Source organism: Heteronotia binoei, chromosome 4 (assembly GCF_032191835.1).
Source record: "Heteronotia binoei isolate CCM8104 ecotype False Entrance Well chromosome 4, APGP_CSIRO_Hbin_v1, whole genome shotgun sequence".
Lineage (NCBI taxonomy): Eukaryota > Metazoa > Chordata > Lepidosauria > Squamata > Gekkonidae > Heteronotia > Heteronotia binoei.
Window position 1 is genome coordinate 94139608 of NC_083226.1, and position 18105 is coordinate 94157712.

Below are 18105 nucleotides of genomic sequence, written 5' to 3' on the forward strand. Positions count from 1 at the left end.
ATTCTTTCAGTAATTTTATTATTTCCTTCCAGATTTCCCACATTACCTTTTTCATACCATCAGCGATTTCAGTTATGATTTGTTTAACGGTTGTGTGCAAGTTTGCTTAAACTGACATCAGGTAAAGCATAATTAATATTTAATTAAAACCCAGAAAGATTCCTTCCGCCCCCTACGATCACTCACTGGCTTATTTTTTCCTTTTGCAGATGTTGCTGAATTTCCCTTGCTATCTGTGGCTTTCCTTCCTAATGAGGTAAACGGTGATGAGGTCTTGATTAGGCTTGAAGTCTGATAGTTATTATTATTGTTTTGATTGCCACTCAGTGTCTCCATTATGGATCGGAATGTTCCAAAGGGCCGTTTCTGTGGGTCCCCAGTTTCACAGCCGAGTGGAGGCCGTTGACCAACCTTACATTGCTCTTTGTCGCCATGTAAAGCAGCTTCTGTTTGTTCCACCTGAACCACAGGTTCCTCAAAAGTCACTCTGAGTTTTAAATTTGGGGCAGTTCTGCGCTTTGATGATGGAGACTTGAGAGCACTTTTAGGACTTGTGGCCACTTTGTGAGCAGAGGTGGCATCAGGGCTAGACTGACAGGCATCTCCCAAGATCTGACTCTGATATATAGTTCCAGTCTGGTACTGGGCTTCATTATCAGGATCACTACTTTCTGAAGTGGGAGAAGGGCTGTGACCATCCACAGATTTTGAGGCCCTAATCCCAAAAGGAAATCGGCGCCCTGCTGCCAAAGTGTGTTTTTTAATCATTAGGTGCAAGTTCTCAGTGCTTTCAATGTTTTCCACAATGGGCTGTGGCCTGGGTTTATCAGTTCTTTTCACAGGTGTGTTCTTCTGATCTTCAGAATTATTTGAATCTGTATCAGACTCACTAAGCGATCGTTGGATTAGATGCTTCAATCTTGCTAGTTTCATCTCCTTTTTCTCCAAAGGAATCTTCTTTGTATTTCTAGAAGCATGCACATCCTGAAATTCTAGTGACAGCTTTTCTTGCATGCAGACATTCTCAGATATTTCTTTCCCCAGCAGCTGGCGTAGGATTTTATCTGAATCCTCATCTTTCATCTTGGGCCGATTATGGTGGGAAGTTCCCCCACTGCCAAGAATTTGAATCCCATCATGGGTATTTAATTTATTTTTCAGTAGAGGCAAGTTATCTGTATCAGATGGTTTCCACTGAGGTTTGACAGAACTGGGTGAGGATGGTGAACTTCAAAGGAAAAAAAAAAGATTTTCAGTAAAGAAGACCACAACCCAAATTATACAGATATAAATTGTAACACTGACTTTTCCATTTTACATGTTTATCTGGCAACCCTGTTGCTTTTTTCATTCTTGACTAGGGATGGGCACGGAACACGAAAATGATCGTTCATGTTGGTTCATGGTTTGCTTGATTGCCTGAACCAGAGATTCGTTTTGTGATTCATATGGTTGCCTAAACTGGATCATAATTCATTGGTTTGGGTGGAGTAAAACTCAGCAGGAGTCTTCAGCAGCCTCTCCTCCACCTGCCCTTCCAAGTTTGGCAAAGGCTGGATTTGGAATCTCCAAGATATAGCCCTCCCAAAGCAGGTGCCTCCAAAACTGTTCAGCGAACTCTTCTCTCTTTGTGCTGCAAAGTGGAAGCAGCAGAGTCAGGGTGTCTGCTCTCATTGAGCAAAATGGGAGCTCAGCAGTTGGCTCCTAGACCTGCCTATCAAGCTATGGGCAACTCATATGGGTGTTTCTAGGACTCCCAGAAGTCCACTCCAAGTGTTGCCTAGGAATTGATTGAATCAGCACCAAGCTGTCTGGGAAAAAAAACCGCAAAAGCGAACCAAATAAACCACCAAGGAAAAAAAACAGTTCATTTTTCAGTTTGAGCCTGGAGCAATCACTGAATTGGTTCAGAACAAACCATGAATCAGCTCAATTCGTGCATAAATCATGGTTTATAGTTCATTTTGTGCCCATCTCTATTCTTCACTATTACCTCTGGAGAACAGATTATGGAGACATTCTATAGATTCTATAGTTAAGAACATGAATCTGTTTCCATGCTAAGGTTGAGTTGTTGTCTTTCTTTGCTAAGAAAGTATTTCCTTTCAAAGACATACAATAGATATTGCTAGATAGATTTCTGAGAACAGCTTAAAGAAAACTGCAGTACTAGAACAAAAACATATAATTATTGTTGTTGTTATGGTTATTATTTCTAATAAGAGATTGCTGTCCAGACATAGGGAGAGGGATGAAAGAGAGGAAAAAGGTAACAGGATTACTACAGAGGAGCACGATTGCAGTTTCTACTGTAGAATGCATGTGTTTATGTGCTGCATGGAACTTAATTTCACAAGGTTGCCTAGCACTGATAATAAACAGGTTCACTAACCCAAAATGGTGGTTCTTTTTCAAACATGGGCACCACTGAAAGTACTAGAATAACTCTGCATTATAATGCAAGTATAATAATGGCATTCCATATAGAGCTGTTTTAAGGATGACTGATATAACATATATACAACACTTTGATTGCTTTAAGAAAAATGCAGTATAAATACAAAGGATGATGATTATGATTAGTGCAGGTTTTGCCAACTAAAATGTCTGGATCATTTACCATGATGCTGTGTCATAATGTGTTGGATGCTGCAGAGGTTTTTTGCTATCAGCAAATTTTGCTACCAGTGATTTTATGCCGATTCCCCACTCTAGCTGCAGATCTCTGACTTCCCCACATGCTGCCCCTGGAGGTCCCATGCCCGCCCCCCCCCCCCCCAAGAAGCATTTTGGGGAACATTTTGGGAAGAAGGAGAAGGTAACGAAGTTGCATTCCCTGATGGAAATCCTTCTATCAGTGGAGTAAATGCCACATCTTGCATTCTTAAGTCTGTAGAAAGGACAGAGATAAATTTTCTCTTGTACAGTACCTTTTTAGATGAAGTCAAGTAGCCTCTTCTCTGGTTAGATCACCAAATTATGCAGCTGTAACTTTGATTTTGGTGCTATTGTATTAGGTTGGAATAACCTTTAAAGGACAAGATCAGTAGCCTACTTAGTCGCTACTCAACTAATGTTAGGCTTCAGAAGTTCACAAGATATTTTCCATGATTGCTATGAATCATCTAAAGCTTCCACAGTAAATCTGACAGGTAAACTATCAGTGTTGTGTACTGGCTAGAATGTTGGACTAGCAGCTGGGAGGCTCAGGTTTCCTGGGTGACCTTGGACCAGTTACATAGTCTCAGCCTAACTTAACTCACAAGATTGTTGTGAGGATAAAATAGAGAAGCTGGGTGTTGTTAACCCCTATGGGTTCCCATTAGGGAGAAAAGCAGGATCTAAATTAAACAAAAAATACTGTAGGATTATTTTTTTTAAACTCACAGAATCCAATATTTACACCCACCAAATTTTTAAAAAATATCTATTTCCATTTTAAGACAATCCACTTTTTATTCTTTTTACAGTGTGATTTTTTTTAAAAGCTTGAACATGACCTCCTGATGCAACAACCATGAAAAGACTCCAGTTCAAACTACATTGGAATTCCACTCCCATAAACTTGTTACCTTGGGGATGCTGGCAGTGACTTGCCCTCTGATCTCTGAGTTTCCAGAAGCTGTTGGAGTTGGCTCTGTAATGTCACACGCTCTACTGTCTGCCTGAAAGGAAATATTAAATTGTTAAAACTACTTTTTTTCTAAAATAAAAGCTGTTAGTGGATGTGCTAAGGGAAAAATTATAGCATTCATTCAGCATCACTTAGAGAAGAAAGCCTCAAGCTCATTTATAATTTAAGAGTCGCACACATAGATTGCATACAAATACTAAAGCACACAAAGAGGGGCTATGTATTGCAAATTGCTTCTAATTCCAGTGGGAACATTCCGATCACTCTATTGTACCTTCAGAAAGCTGCCTGCTCTGTATACATTATTTATTACTGGTAGTGACTGGTGTACATTGCAAGATTAGACTCCCAAGAAGCAGTCTGCTGGAGTCATGGGATATAAGGCAATTAGCTTACCTGTGCCCAATTAAAATTTAACACATGGAAAATTTAGAACTAGGTCCCTGCAACTCTCTCTTGTCTATGACTTGGGAAGGAGCTTTGAGATTCCTCCACTGAAAATGGCATATGCTGTTGCTTAGAACAGCACAAGTTGTGATCACCAGGAAAGCTAATCCTTCAAAAGGAGGTAAGGATGAACTAGAACCAGTACTTGTGTTCACAGTACCATACTTTGCAACAAAAAACATAAGGTATGATCCCTGTCATTGTTACCCAAAGCATTGTAGGAGTGTCAATGATGCCCACTGTTCTCTATACATAGGCTACAGCCATCTCCACGAACAAATTTTAAGTTCCCCACATTTATAATTTTAATGATAAACCTTCACTGACAAAAATGTATATTTACTTTCAAAATGTGTCTTTTCTACTTAGTGTCTTGTATTAGCAATATTCACAAGGAACAGTCCTTGATTCGCAACCTTCTGCCTGACACAGGAGCAACTCTTTTCCAATGGAAACTCTGCCTATAGCAAAATCTTTTCCCTCTTTCCTATTAAATTGCAATTTCTGTTTACTTTTGTAAGAGCAGATTTCCCCAGCAGCGATTCCTCCCTTCCCACCCCCAATTAAGGGCATGTGGTGATACCAGCATTCATGCAAAAATGCAGCCACCTCCTCATAAGTGTTTCACTTTCAACTAGATCCCTTTAAAAAGCAGAACAAAATTTACAGTATAAGCCCAGTGGTGGGATATTTAACTGCATAATTTCCAGACTAACAGAACATAAGACAATTCAGTTTTCAGATAAAATATATTCCACAGGTTAGCAAAAGCACAAATAGGTATAGAAAAAGGCCTGCATGGTTAACAAACAAAGTAATGGAAGCTGTAAAATGTAAGAAGGATTCCTTTAAGTGATGGAAAGCTAATCCAACTGAGGTTAACAAAAGGGAACACAGGCTGTGGCAAATAAAATGCTAGTCTGTAATCAGGCAGATAAAAAGGGACTATGAGGAGCATATTGCAAAAAACATAAAGACCAACAATAAAAATTTCTTCAAATACATTAGAAGTAGGAAACCAGCCAGGGAGGCAGTAGGGCCCTTGGATGACCAAGTGGTAAAAGGATTACTGAAGGACGATAGGGAAATGCATTTTTTTTGCCTCCCTCTTCACTGTGGAAGATGAGAAGCGCCTGCCTACTTCAGAACCACTGATTTCGGGAGGGAAATTGAAAGACCTGAGTCATATTGAGGTGATGAGAGAGGTCCTACGACTGATAGACAATTAAAAACTGTTAAATCACCAGGCCCGGACGGCATACATCCAAGAGTTCTGAAGCAACTCAAATGTGAACTTGTAGATCTGACAAAAATATGTAATATTTCATTAAAATCTACCTCCATTCCTGAGGACTGGAAAGCTGCTAATGTCACCCCCATCTTTAAAAAGGGTTCTAGAGGAGATACAGGAAATTGCAGGCCAGTCAGTCTGATGTCAATACTGGGAAAGTTGGGTAGAAATCGTTATTAAAGAGAAAATAAGTAGGCACACTGATGAACAAAAATTATTAAGGAAGACTCAGCATGGGTTCTGTAAGAGAAGATCTTGTATCACTAACCTGTTAGAGTTCTTTGAGGGGGTGAAAAATACGTGAACAAAGGGAATCCAATAGATGTTGTTTACCTTGACTACCAGAAAGCTTTTGATAAAGTTCCTCATCAAAGGCTCCTAAGTAAGCTCAAGAGTCATGGGTTAAAAGGACACATCCTCTTGCGGATCAAAAACTGGCTAATTAATAGGAAACAGAGAGTGAGTATAAATGGGCAATTTTCACAGTGGGGTATCGCAGGGCTCAGTACTGGATCTGATGCTTTTTAACTTGTTCATTAATGATTTATAGTTGGGAGTAAGCAGCGAAGTGTCTAAGTTTGTGGATGACACTAAATTGTTCAGAGTGGTGAGAACCAGGGAGGACTGCAAGGCAATCCAAAGGGATCTGTCAAGGCTCGGTGAGTGGGCATCAATGTGGCAAATAAAGTTCAATGTGGCCAAGTGCAAAGTAATACACATTGGGGCAAAAAAAATTCCTAACTATAAATACACATTGATGGGATATTGAACTGGCACTGGCAGAGACAGACCAAGAGAAAGATCTTGGGAGTCGTAGTAAATACCTCACTGAAAATGTCGAGACAGTGTGCGACTGCAATTGCCCGATGTTATGCTGGGAATTATTAGGAAGGGAACTGAAAACAAATCAGCCAGTATCATAATGTTCCTGTATAAATCGATGGTGCAATCTTATTAGGAATACTGTGTACAATTCTGGTCACCACATCTCCAAAAATATATAGCATTGGAAAAAGTGCAGAAAAGGACAAGTAGAATGATTGAAGGGTTGAAACACTTTCCCTATGAAGAAAGGTTAAAGCTCTTGGGGCTCTTTAGCTTGGAGAAACATCGACTGAGGGGTAACATGATAGAGGTTTACAAGATTATACATGGGATAGAGAAGGTAGAGAAAGAAGTACTTTTCTCCCTTTCTCACAATACAAGAACTCATGGGCAATCAATGAAACTGCTGAGCAGCTGGGTTAGAATGGATAAAAGGAAGCACTTCTTCACCCAAAGGGTGATTAATATGGAATTTACTGCCACAGGAGGTGGTGGCAGCTACAAGCATAGATGGCTTCAAGAGGGTATTGGATAAACATATGGAGCAGAGGTCCATCAGTGGCTATTAACCATAGGGTATAGATGGAACTCTCTGCCTGGGGCAGTGATGCTCTGTATTCCTGGTGCTTTGGGGGGAGCAACAGTGGGAGGGCTTCCAGTGTTCTGGTCCTTCTGATGGCACCTGTCAGCATTGGCTGTAGTGCCAAGTCTCAAGACAAGGCTCTTTTGCATGTTTGGATAAATTATTTCTCTTTGTTATTCCTTGCAATTGTTGGTCTACCTGTTTTGCCCTCCCTTTGACATTTTCTTTCACATGTTAATATACCTGGCCAGGAACCAAAGCAGCTTCTAATGCAAATGTGAATTGCATTAGGTACCCATTTGAATGAGACAGCTGCATGCAACTTGACAGCAAGTGAAACAGAAATGACCCTGCAAACACTCAGTCCGTATTTTAAGACTATTAGGGATGCAACTTATTGCTTTTGCTTATGTGAAATGCTATTATGACATGAATGATTCACTGTATAAAACAGTGAATGGAAAATGTCACCCTAACAGCCAATAACAGTGCAGATACACAACTGCACTTTAATTTGTTTTTATAGTCATGTCTTTTTAGAGTTTGCCAAGCACAGAACATAAACATGGATGTTCATGGAATAAACTAAGGGACAAATTAAACAATGGGCTCTTTCTTCAAAACCAACACAGTGTCCTTTCCTTCTTATCAAGCCCATGCCTCTTCACTGTCTGGCTACAGTAGCTTCTTTAGCAAGCAGAAATCACGACTCTTATGCATTTCTGATGGTGCTCATGAAAAGGTAAGGAAGGATATCATACTTTGAGGGGACAGAAAGTGACCGGGAGCTCTCTGATCCCTAGGTTTTGCTAGTGTGGAAGCTAGTTTTTAGTATAATTGTAGGCATCTTAAAGGAAACTGAGAACAATTTTTTTTGAGATAATAAAAGTCAAGCAATTGTTTGGGAACATGTGAATGTTGTACACATATTATTGCAGTGCAGTGTCACAAGCAAAAAGATGGTGAATGAAGCATCTAAGGGATCAACATGCAATCCTGTCCCATGTTTATTAGAGATTATCTTTTTTCTCTTACAATGAAAACATGGAAAGAGGGGGGAAGAGGGAGGGAGAGGGAGGGAGAGGGAACAGAAGATTGGAAGCTCTTACCGTGAAGCTTCCTTCTCAGTGGTCCGAAACTGTTGGGAGTAGGCTCCTCCTCCGGAAACAGGGTCGTTGATCGTTTGATCTGGCCTGGGGGAGGGGCCACTCCGTTGGAAACTCTCCAGTCCATAGAAAAGCCATGCTCCCCCATCAGTAGAAATCTATAAAACAAACTCTGCATCATGGGAACAAACCACTCAGAGACCATAATGATGCAACGCCATTTTAATAACTGCAACAGCAGAAGTAACTGTAACCAATAAGAAACGTCCGCTACCAGTGCCCCAGTACCTCCCACAACCAAGCTCCCATAGCTACCAGCCTGGAGAAAGGTACAACTCCGGGTGGGATGGACCGTCCCACTCCAGGACCACCGAGAAGGAAGCTTCACGGTAAGAGCTTCCAATCTTCCGTTCTCCGGTGGTCCCTGGTAGTGGGACGGTCCAAAACTGTTGGGACATACAAAAGCAATATGTACCCCGGGCGGGAACCACTACATTCAATGTATAACCTGCTGTAGCACCCTGCGGCCAAAAGCCGCTTCAGCAGATGCCCACCTATCCACCTTATAATGCCTGGTGAAGGAATGAGCAGAACTCCAGGTGGCTGCCCTACAAATGCCTTCCAGGGACGAGAAGGACTTGTACACTGCAGATGTGGCCGCTCCTCATAAGGAATGAGCCGTAATTCCTCCTGGAGGCTCCAACCCTGACGCCATGTATGCTGCAGAAATACATTGCCCCAACCACCTGCTCAGGGTTGAAGAAGTAACTGGTTTTCCCAAAGAGGGTGAATTAAAGGAAACAAACAAGGACTCTGACCTCCTAAAGTCCTTGGTTCTGTCTATATAAAAATTCAAGGCACGCTTAACATCTAACCGATGCCACTCCTTTTCCTTCTCATGTTTGGGATTGGGACAGAATGAGGGTAATACCACGTCCTGAGACGGGTGAAAAACTGAATTCACTTTAGGGATAAATGTTGGATCAGGTCTCAATACTACCCTGTCCTCATGAAAGGTACAAAGATCTTTATCCACAGACAGAGCCTGCAACTCAGATACCCTGTGGGCAGAGGTAATCCCAACTAAAACCAGCGTTTTAAGGGTAAGATCCTTCAGGTTACAAGTAGCCATGGGCTCAAAAGGTACATGACACAACGCCTTCAGCACCACATTTAACTTCCATGTAGGAAACCTATGTGTAGTAGGGGGATTCAACAGTAACATTCCCCTCAAAAAACGCTTAACATGAGGATGCAATGTCAAGGAACCCCCTTTTTTAGCTCCACAAACAGCAGAAATAGCTGCCACCTGCCTACGAAGGATATTAGTAGCCAACCCCTTATCCAGTCCCTCTTGCAAGAACAGCAGCAGCTTCCGAACTGGTAACTTTAAGGGATCCCAACCCCTTTCCACGCACCAGCTGGAAAAGACACACCAAGTGTTATTATACACCCGAGTGGTAGAACATTTTCTGGATGCCAACATAGTGTCAATCACAGATATGTCAAACCCCAACTTAACTAACTGCGACCGCTCAACCTCCACGCAGTTAACTGTAACATGTCCGGCTGAGGATGGCAAACTGTCCATTGTCTCAGCAATGTCTTGGATGCTGGGAGACGCCAAGGCTTCTCCGTCGACAGCCACTTGAGGTCTTGAAACCACCCCTGTCTTGGCCAGAAGGGAGCAACCAGGACCAGCTCTGCTGTTTGCTGAAGAATCTTGTGAACCAGCCGGGGAATCAGCTACAGTGGTGGGAAGGCGTACAGAAGACCGTCCGGCCAGTCGCAGTTGAGAGCGTCTATGCCCTCCGGCTGATCGTCCTTCTGTTTGGCAAAAAACCATCACACTGACGATTGTCCGTGATTGCAAACAAATCCACTGTCACTCTGCCATATCTGTGCTGAAGAGACTGGAACACCGCCTTGTCCAGCGACCATTCCGTCTGATTCAGCCTCTGTCTGCTGAGCCTGTCTACCAGCCCGTTGTCCTTCCCAGCTACATGAATCGCCTTTATGGATAACAGATACTTCTCTGCCCAATCCAGTAAGCTGTTGGCCTCGCTGCACAGTTTCCTGATTCTGGTCCCTCCTTGCCGGTTGACACTAGCTTGTGCAGCTTGCGAGCTATCACATGCTGATAAGGGATCAGGAAGCATTGTAAGGGCCGTAGGTGGAAACGCGCGTAGGTGGAAACGCGCCCAAAACAGTACACCCTGGCACGACACCAGAACCCCTAAAAGCTTTGCTAGAGGCACCCGATTCATCACAGGCACCCAATTCAGGGACAATACCTCCTCCAACAAGGATCTGAGGTTCACCTGTCGTACTTTCGACGAAAACACTTTGTGCCTCTGAATATTGATCAGGACACCCAGATGCACTATCTCTTGCGTTGGAGTAAGGTTGCTCTTTGTCCTGTTGACCACGAAACCATGGTCCTGCAGTATTTGAATAGTCCGATTGGTGTCCTCCAGGCTCTGCTGGAAGGAAGGGGCCCTGACCAAGCGATCGTCCAGATACAGATGAAGAGCCACACACCCCCATCTGTAAATGAGCAACCAAAGCCACCAGGATCTTTGTAAACACTCGCGGGGAAGACTTGAGCCCAAATGGCAAAGCCTGGTACTGGAAGTGCTTCCTGTCGTACGCAAACCTGAGGAACCGTCTGTGCCTTGGTTGAATGGGAACATGCAAATACGCCTCGTGGAGTCACTTTTGCTTCCCTTGTCACTTCGGCTAGAAAAGGATTTAACATCCCGACTGCGAGACTGCCACTTCCCTCGGAAAGGCTTAAAACCCGAAGGCTGGGAGAATTTTTTGAAGTCCTGAAAGGGCTGGAAGAATTTTTTAGACTTAAAATCCTTCCTCTTAGAAGGCAAGACTTTCTTCTTGTCCTTCCCTTCAATCAGGAAGCATTCCAGTTTGTCTCCAAAGAGACTAACACCTTTGAATGGTACAGCTGCCAGTCTAGCCTGTGCAGATGCATCCGCATCCCAAGTCCTGAGCCAAACGTTCCTGTGTGCTGCCACACTGCAAGCCACTGCCCTTGCGGACAACTGCGTTGCGTCTAGGGTCACATCTGCAATAAATGCTGTGCCCAAGGCTATTTTCTTAAGCTCATCCTTGAATTCCTTTGGCGCATCACTATCTGCTGAGGCCAAATTGGATGCCCAGGTATATACTGCGCATGCAAACAGCGACCCCCCTGAAGATGCCCGGATGGACCAAGCCGAGGCTTCAAAGTCCTTTCATAATGCCTGTTCCATCTGTCTATCACAGGCATCCTTGGGTAGCCAATCCGCATCTATGGGAAGCACAGATGTGGATAATAAACAATTTACCGGATCGTCCACTACGGGCAATTTCAGCCATTTAGTAGCCTCTGGACTCAACCCATACAGTTTGGAAAAAGATGTGGGTTAGATTTTGGCTTAGCCAGGTGTTCTCACTCCGCCATAATAAGACTAAAAAGGGGGCAGGCAAGGGCACTCCGGTCTGAGAAACCCCCACTTTGGGCATCATCTTCCCTGAGCCTGCAGGCAGGTCAGGGTCCAATTCTGCCTTCTCTCTGGGTGTGGCAGTAAAGTCCAGTTCCCTGAGGACCTTAGGTAGGAGTTTAGAATAATATTCCACTGGAAAAACCATAGATTGCACTGAAGAGTCAGCCTCCTCTTCCTCCTGAGAACTATCACAGGGAGAGTCCAAGCTCATACCCAATTTTGCTTTCTTTGGGTCTGTAGGAGCTGTGGCAATATCTACAACTGCTTGTATCTTCCTTTTCTGGGTGTGAGAAGGCACAGTAGAGCCTTGGGCAGGGGCAAACTCCTTCTTAATTCTCTTTTTAACCAAGTGAGTAAGTTAAGCTTGGCATGCTCTCCAGTTAAATCCGGTTCAGAATCTTTTTCGGAAGCGGATCCTGAGTACTTTGGGATGGAGAAATCACTGGTTGAACCTGTCTCACTAGTCTGTCCCCGTCCGTCAGCCATCTCAGCTACAGCAGAAGGCTGAAATGAAAGTGAAAGGGGAGAGGGAGAAGCCTCTGTTACCAGGCTAACTGCCTGAAATGGCGACCCCTTCTGCGTAGTAAAGAACCGCCCCCCCCCCAGGCCACGCTAACCGCGCCTGAGTTGGAGAGGCCTGCTACGGCATAACGCTACCCCACCCTGTACAGGAGGGGTCCTGGGAAACTGCTGTAAGCTACCGGGTGGGCTTCCCTCATCCCAGCGAAGCCCGTCCCAAGTAAAAACAGTCCGCGCATCACAAAGAGCTTTTCCGCTCTCCCTCAGGCAGCTTACCACCTCCTCTCAAGTAGACACGCTGTCTGAGTGAACTACCAAGAGTTTTCTGCTCTTGGCCGCACTGGACCTCGGTCATCTGCACTATGCCCGCCGGCGCTGCGTGGGACCACAAAGTTAGACTTGCCGCTCTCCCTACCCCCACCTCAAAAGGCTTAGGAGGGGCGACCTTGCTCTCCGTGGCAGTCCCCAGTTGTTCCACCTTTGCTGGGTACAACCCAACGCTGGCGGTAAAATGCTCTGCCTGCCACCGTTGCGGCTGAAGAACCAGGTGGCAGAGACTTTCTCACAAGGAGACCTCATTCTGCGGATCACTGTGCTCCGATGCACGACGAACACATCCTGTCTTGTAACAGGGCTGTTTGGACTGGAGAGTTTCCAACGGAGTGGCCCCTCCCCCAGGCCGGATCAAACGTCAAGAACCCGGTTTCCAGAGGAGGAACCTACTCCCAACAGTTTTGGACCATCCCACTACCAGGGACCACCGGAGAAGTGTGGTTTCCACATAAGGACAGGCTTGTGTGGTTTCCTCAGTGCTGGTGCAGCTGCTAGTACAGTACTGTGACAACAGGGTTTCTATGTGGTAGGATTCCCCTCAATTTTCCTGCCTCAGCCCCCTGGCATTGACCATCTTCTCCCCCAGGTCACTTTTATTTTTTCAGACTTTTACAAACATCAGCAAATGAATATCATTAAATCAATAAACTAATATATCATTATGGCTGCAATCAGATGAGCTGTTTGATCTGATGTTGCTGCTGTTAGCCCTCATATTTAAACTGCACGTTCAAACAGCATTGTCAGTATCCCGGTGTTCCCCAGTTGTCACCCCACTTCCTCACCCCACTCTGACCATGAGTTTTTCAACATGGGGGAAAGTCTGGTCTTTATGGATGTAGCTGGTTTCACCCCACATTTCTTGATGTCTGAACTCTCTGTTGCAATCTTAAGTCGTTTGGGAAGTCTGAACATTCCCTTCTTTTTGCACTCCACCCCCTCTTTAAAAAATTGCTTAGCAATCTGCACATCATTGGATCTTTGCAGCAAGGTTGTGAATCACCACTTGCATATTTCAGTGCCCAAGTATTATGTCATGATTGGGGCCCAGGGGTGTGTGTGTTGTTTTAGAGTGACAAAACAACCCTTTCTGCTGTTTCTTGGAGTGGGATGGCATTGGAAATAGCCCCTATTTAAGCTCCCATATTGGTGGCCAGGATTCCACTCCCAGAACTTTACTCCAAGCCACTTTATAATATTGCTCTGGTGGGAAAGGTCTATGAGGAGAGAAAAAGTGAAAACTTTCCTATGAAAAGTGGGAAAAGGAGTAAGAGCAGGCAGGAAAGGGAGTAATTTCTGGTGGAGAAATACAGTTGTGTAGGAACCAATGACCATAGTACTTGGCAGAAGGATTGCGGAGCTGTCAAAAGGAAAGCAATGTTTTGGCTATGTGTTTATGGAAAGGGAAAGGTCCCCTGTGCAAGCACCAGTCATTTCTGACTCTGGGGTGACGTTGCTTTCACAATGTTTTCACGGCAGACTTTTTTACAGGGTGGTTTGCCATTGCCTTCCCCGGTCATCTACACTTTCCCCCCAGCAAGCTGGGTACTCATTTTACCAACCTCGAAAGGATGGAAGGTTGAGTCAACCTCGAGCCAGCTACCTGAAAACCCAGCTTCCGCCAGGGATCGAACTCAGGTTGTGAGCAGACCTTAGGACTGCAGAACTACAGCTTTAACACTCTGCGCCATGGGGCTCAAGAATGCCGCTCAACTGCCCACTCTGTGGTTACTGAGCAGCAACAATCTGAATGGTCAGCCATGGGATGAGTGCATGGAGTTAAAGGTGGATGTTTAGACAGAATTCTCCAGCACAAAGAAATAAGGATCAAATTAGAGGTGTAGTCAAAATGCACAAAGCCTGTCATCTGATCACAGGCTATATTTTACAACTAACAAGAGATTAATGCAGAAGAATAATGCAGAAAATATATCATGAATGAATAACTACAACTACAAAACTATGCAAATTCAATAAATATTTATAACCATCTCATTGTATCTTAATTCATTCTATAAAGCATAAATGGTCTGCATAATTCATTTCCCAGTGTCTATACTACACTCCAAAATCTCATGTCCATTCATACAATTCCAAAAATTTAAGGTGCTAATGAACTCCAGCTTCGATGCATAGTCAAAATTCCTCAATTATGGATCATTGATTGAATGCCTTCGCATCACCTCTAACACAGCCTGCTGGCTTTGAAAAGTCTGTTTCTCTATACTTACTCAAAGAGGAGTTTAAACGTACTCCTGTATGTTCATTCCTTCCAATCCAACAAGATCAACCAGGACACATTCAGAAACACATTTCTTGAGATTTTTCTCCAAGAGATGTTGTTGTGAATGTGTACTGATTGATCTCCCAACCACAGTTGATACAGTGGAGGAACTGGAAGCCCCTTGTCTGCCTTTAGGTCCAGTCCTGCACCACTTCAACTGACTCTCCCAGGAAAGGCCAAAAAGATTGTAGCTTCTGTGGCCTACCTCCTTGACCCATGCCTATCCTGGCCAGCTGAAGTATGCAGGAATTGTATTCAGGTCCCTCTGGAAGAAATAATCAATTTGCCCCTTTCTTTTGGAACATTCCCAGTGGGATTGAAGGAGGTGGTAGTTCGTCTGCTCTTTAAAAAATCGAAATTGGATCCTGCAGTCCTAGTCAACTACAGCCTAGTCTTAAATTTATTTGAGAGGGTGGTGCCCGAGTATTTTCAGGCTTTCTTGGACAATGCATCCATCCTTGACTCACTCCAGTCTGGTTTCTGCTCTGGCCTTGGGGAGGAAACAGCATTGGTCATCTTCACAGATGACCTCTGGAGACACCTGCATCAGGGCTGGCTGGCACTGCTATTGCTTTTTGACATAATGGCTGAGTTATGTGGTTGATTATGACCTTATGACTCATACAGTGGTGTTACTCCTTACTCCATGGTTGGGGACAGCTCCATTTTATAAGCCTCTGAGGAACTGAGAGAGCATATTCCACCAGGCCAGGGCAGAGAAGGCCCTGGTCCTGGCCAAGGCTAAGCAGATGTCCTTTGAGCCGGAGACAATCAGAAAATGATGGTCCACCAATTGCGAGGCTCTCTGGGGCACATATGGGGAGAGACAGTCCTTTTATCATGGATAAAACACTCCAGGAACCAAAAAGAAAAACAAGTTGTTAAATAAACATGGAAGAAATTGTAACGTACTGGAACACTAAGAATGGCACAGGTAGACAAATATTTGATGTACTAATGAGTAGGCTTGGAGAAAAGGTATAGAATGTAAAAGGTATAAGCTACATTGGTATAATGGAAGTAAATGTTACAAAAGCTCTGCTGTTTACTTACAAATGGGTGTATCCTTGTGCAATTCCTATGAACTTTAAAAGTTCCTAAATATGATATAATTCTGGAGGGCTTCCTCCTTTTCCAACAGGATTAAATATTAACTTTATGAAGCAAATGCATTTTCAGCATGTCCACCAGGTGTCAGAAGATGAACATAAGGTAATGCTTGAATGAGAGATATGCAACAGTGAACATACATTAGACATGGAATTGGCCACAGTTCCCAAGTGTTTGTCCATTTCTTGCTTCCTGGATACTTCCACCAAGCAACCGTTACCTTGTTTGGAATGTAGACACACTAAAAACACATTTGTTGCATGAAGCATGGGATGGTCCTGATAGTACTTGCTGATAACACAGAGGAAAGAAAGATAAACCAACAGAATATGAAGACTTACTCTTTCAGTTGCTTTGTTAACTTCACAACCTGGGATGCCAACGACATGCATGTCTCCACTACCACCAAGTAACGTGAACACATGGTGTGTCCGTGCCGCTCAGCACTTTGGGATGGTTTCTCTCCGGCATTGTTTTGCATAGTGACATTTGCTCCATATTCAACCAGAGTCTAAATATACATATATACACATACATACATGTTTTAGAATTAATTGTTACATGGATGGGTATTAGATTAATTAAATACAAAATAAAGCACTTCTTTGTAGAATACAATTAAGTAATGAATTCACTGCTGAAGGATATAATGGCAGCTTCTAGAAAAGGAGACTTTTAAAACGGATTATAAAAATCAAAAGTATAAGTCAAAGGACTGTGCAATCCAGTGCAAAGTTAGACTAGTCCAAGCTTACTGATTTCAGTGGACACTGTATTAAACTGTACTGTAACAGTAACACTGTATTGTTGTTAGGCATGATGGCAAAATGGTACTTCCGTGTTCAGGGGGAATATCCTTGTGGGTATCAGATGCCTGGGATCATGTCCTGTTTCCTAGAATCTTCAGGCTGAAAACTGCTGGACTCAGTATTGAACTGGATAAATCTTTGGCCCAAACCAATTATTTATCAGTATATTAATGGAATCTTCAAATGAATTATTTTGTTTGCCTACCATCATTCTCTCTTCATCATCATAGCTTTCCATTCAACCCAATATGTATATTCCACCCTATTATATCAGTTTAATTAACAAGTAAGTCCTAATTTCAGTTAGTTAAAATAATGATCATGTTTTCTATCACAGTATTTAATAAACTTGCTAATATTTAGAGATGCTGCAGGAGCCTCTGTGCTAAGAAGGCTGCACTGGTGGGGGAGGGGTAATTCTCATTTCCATGGTAAGCATGGAGAGCACTGCAGTGTAGTAGTTAAGAGTGATGGAATGGGATCTGAGAGACTCAGGTTTAACCTCCCCCCCCCCCCTTCTGCCATGGAAGCTCACTAGGTGACCTTAGGCCAGTCACAGTCTATCAGCCTTGCCTACTTCAGAGGGTTGTTGTGGTGAGGATATAATGCAGGCAGGAAATATGTGATATAAGCTGCTTTAGGTCCCCATTTGGGAGAAAAACAGTTATAAAATTAATAGATATAATTATAAAACCCTAACCCTAACCAGTTACACGAGATTGGCCTTAAAATGGCTTTAGAAGACCACAAATCACTATGCAGTTATTCGTAGACATTCATAAGAAGCTAGTTCATCATTTGTGTGTGTGTGTGTGTGTGTGGTGGTTTGCTTTTCAAAAGTTTTTCTAGAGTTTTCACATATCACTACTACAGAGATTAATGTTATGACATATTCTGGGATTCTTTCAGCCTTCCCTGACACACATTCGGTAATGTTCAAAATATTCTTTGAATACCTTAGTACATTGTTTATTAAAAATACATATATTTTAACCCAGTTCAACGTCAAAATTCACATAATTGACAATCAAGTCCATTGAATGTCAATTGTTAGAAGACCATGTAAGCAAGCCATAAGAGTTATATTCAGTTGGAACTTATCTAGTCTGCTGCATAACTCAAAACACTTTCCAACCCCTATATCAACATATGTCAGTGTGATGGACTCAGGAACTTAGCCTGGGAAACTGGGAGCAGCCTTGTGGCAATTGGCTGAGTAACTGAAATGGTAATTGAAATGTAGCGAAATGAAGAGGCTAGCAAGGAACACCTCAGGGTTTGCAATTTGTGTTTTGGGAGTCTTCAGTGAGAGTCTGGAGTGTGAAAATTGGGGCTTAGGCTGGTCAATTGTGGTGTGAAACATCTGGACAAGGAGCTGAGAACAGCCAGTGGGGCTGAGTTCCTCGTGGAGACAGAGCATGGCTGAGCTTCTGTCTGAGAGAGCGTTTGAATTCAGAAGGGGGAAAAAGGCACCTTCTGTGAGAAGAAACTCTCTAGGCAGACCCCTTGTACATACTGAGATCACACAAACACTCAGAAGAGAGAACTGGATTCTGGTGGTCAGCAGGGTTTCCCAAGATTCAGATCAGAAAACTAGCTGGGTCTGAGACACACCAGAAGGGAGGGGCTGGTATTAGCTCTCAGTGGTGTGAGTCTTGGAT

At 43.4% G+C, this 18105-nt stretch overlaps 1 protein-coding gene across 2 annotated transcripts in view; it reads right to left on the bottom strand.

The window, feature by feature from the left end:
* Positions 1-18105, bottom strand: part of SNCAIP (synuclein alpha interacting protein) — a 108714-nt gene that overhangs the window by 29235 nt on the left and 61374 nt on the right. For both annotated transcript variants that reach the window (XM_060235547.1, XM_060235546.1), the window contains exons 7-9: positions 15977-16146; positions 3573-3665; positions 187-1228 (exon numbers count right to left, since the gene is read on the bottom strand). In XM_060235547.1, the coding sequence (XP_060091530.1) occupies positions 187-1228; positions 3573-3665; positions 15977-16146 (1305 nt within the window). The remainder of the gene's footprint in view (positions 1-186; positions 1229-3572; positions 3666-15976; positions 16147-18105) is intronic.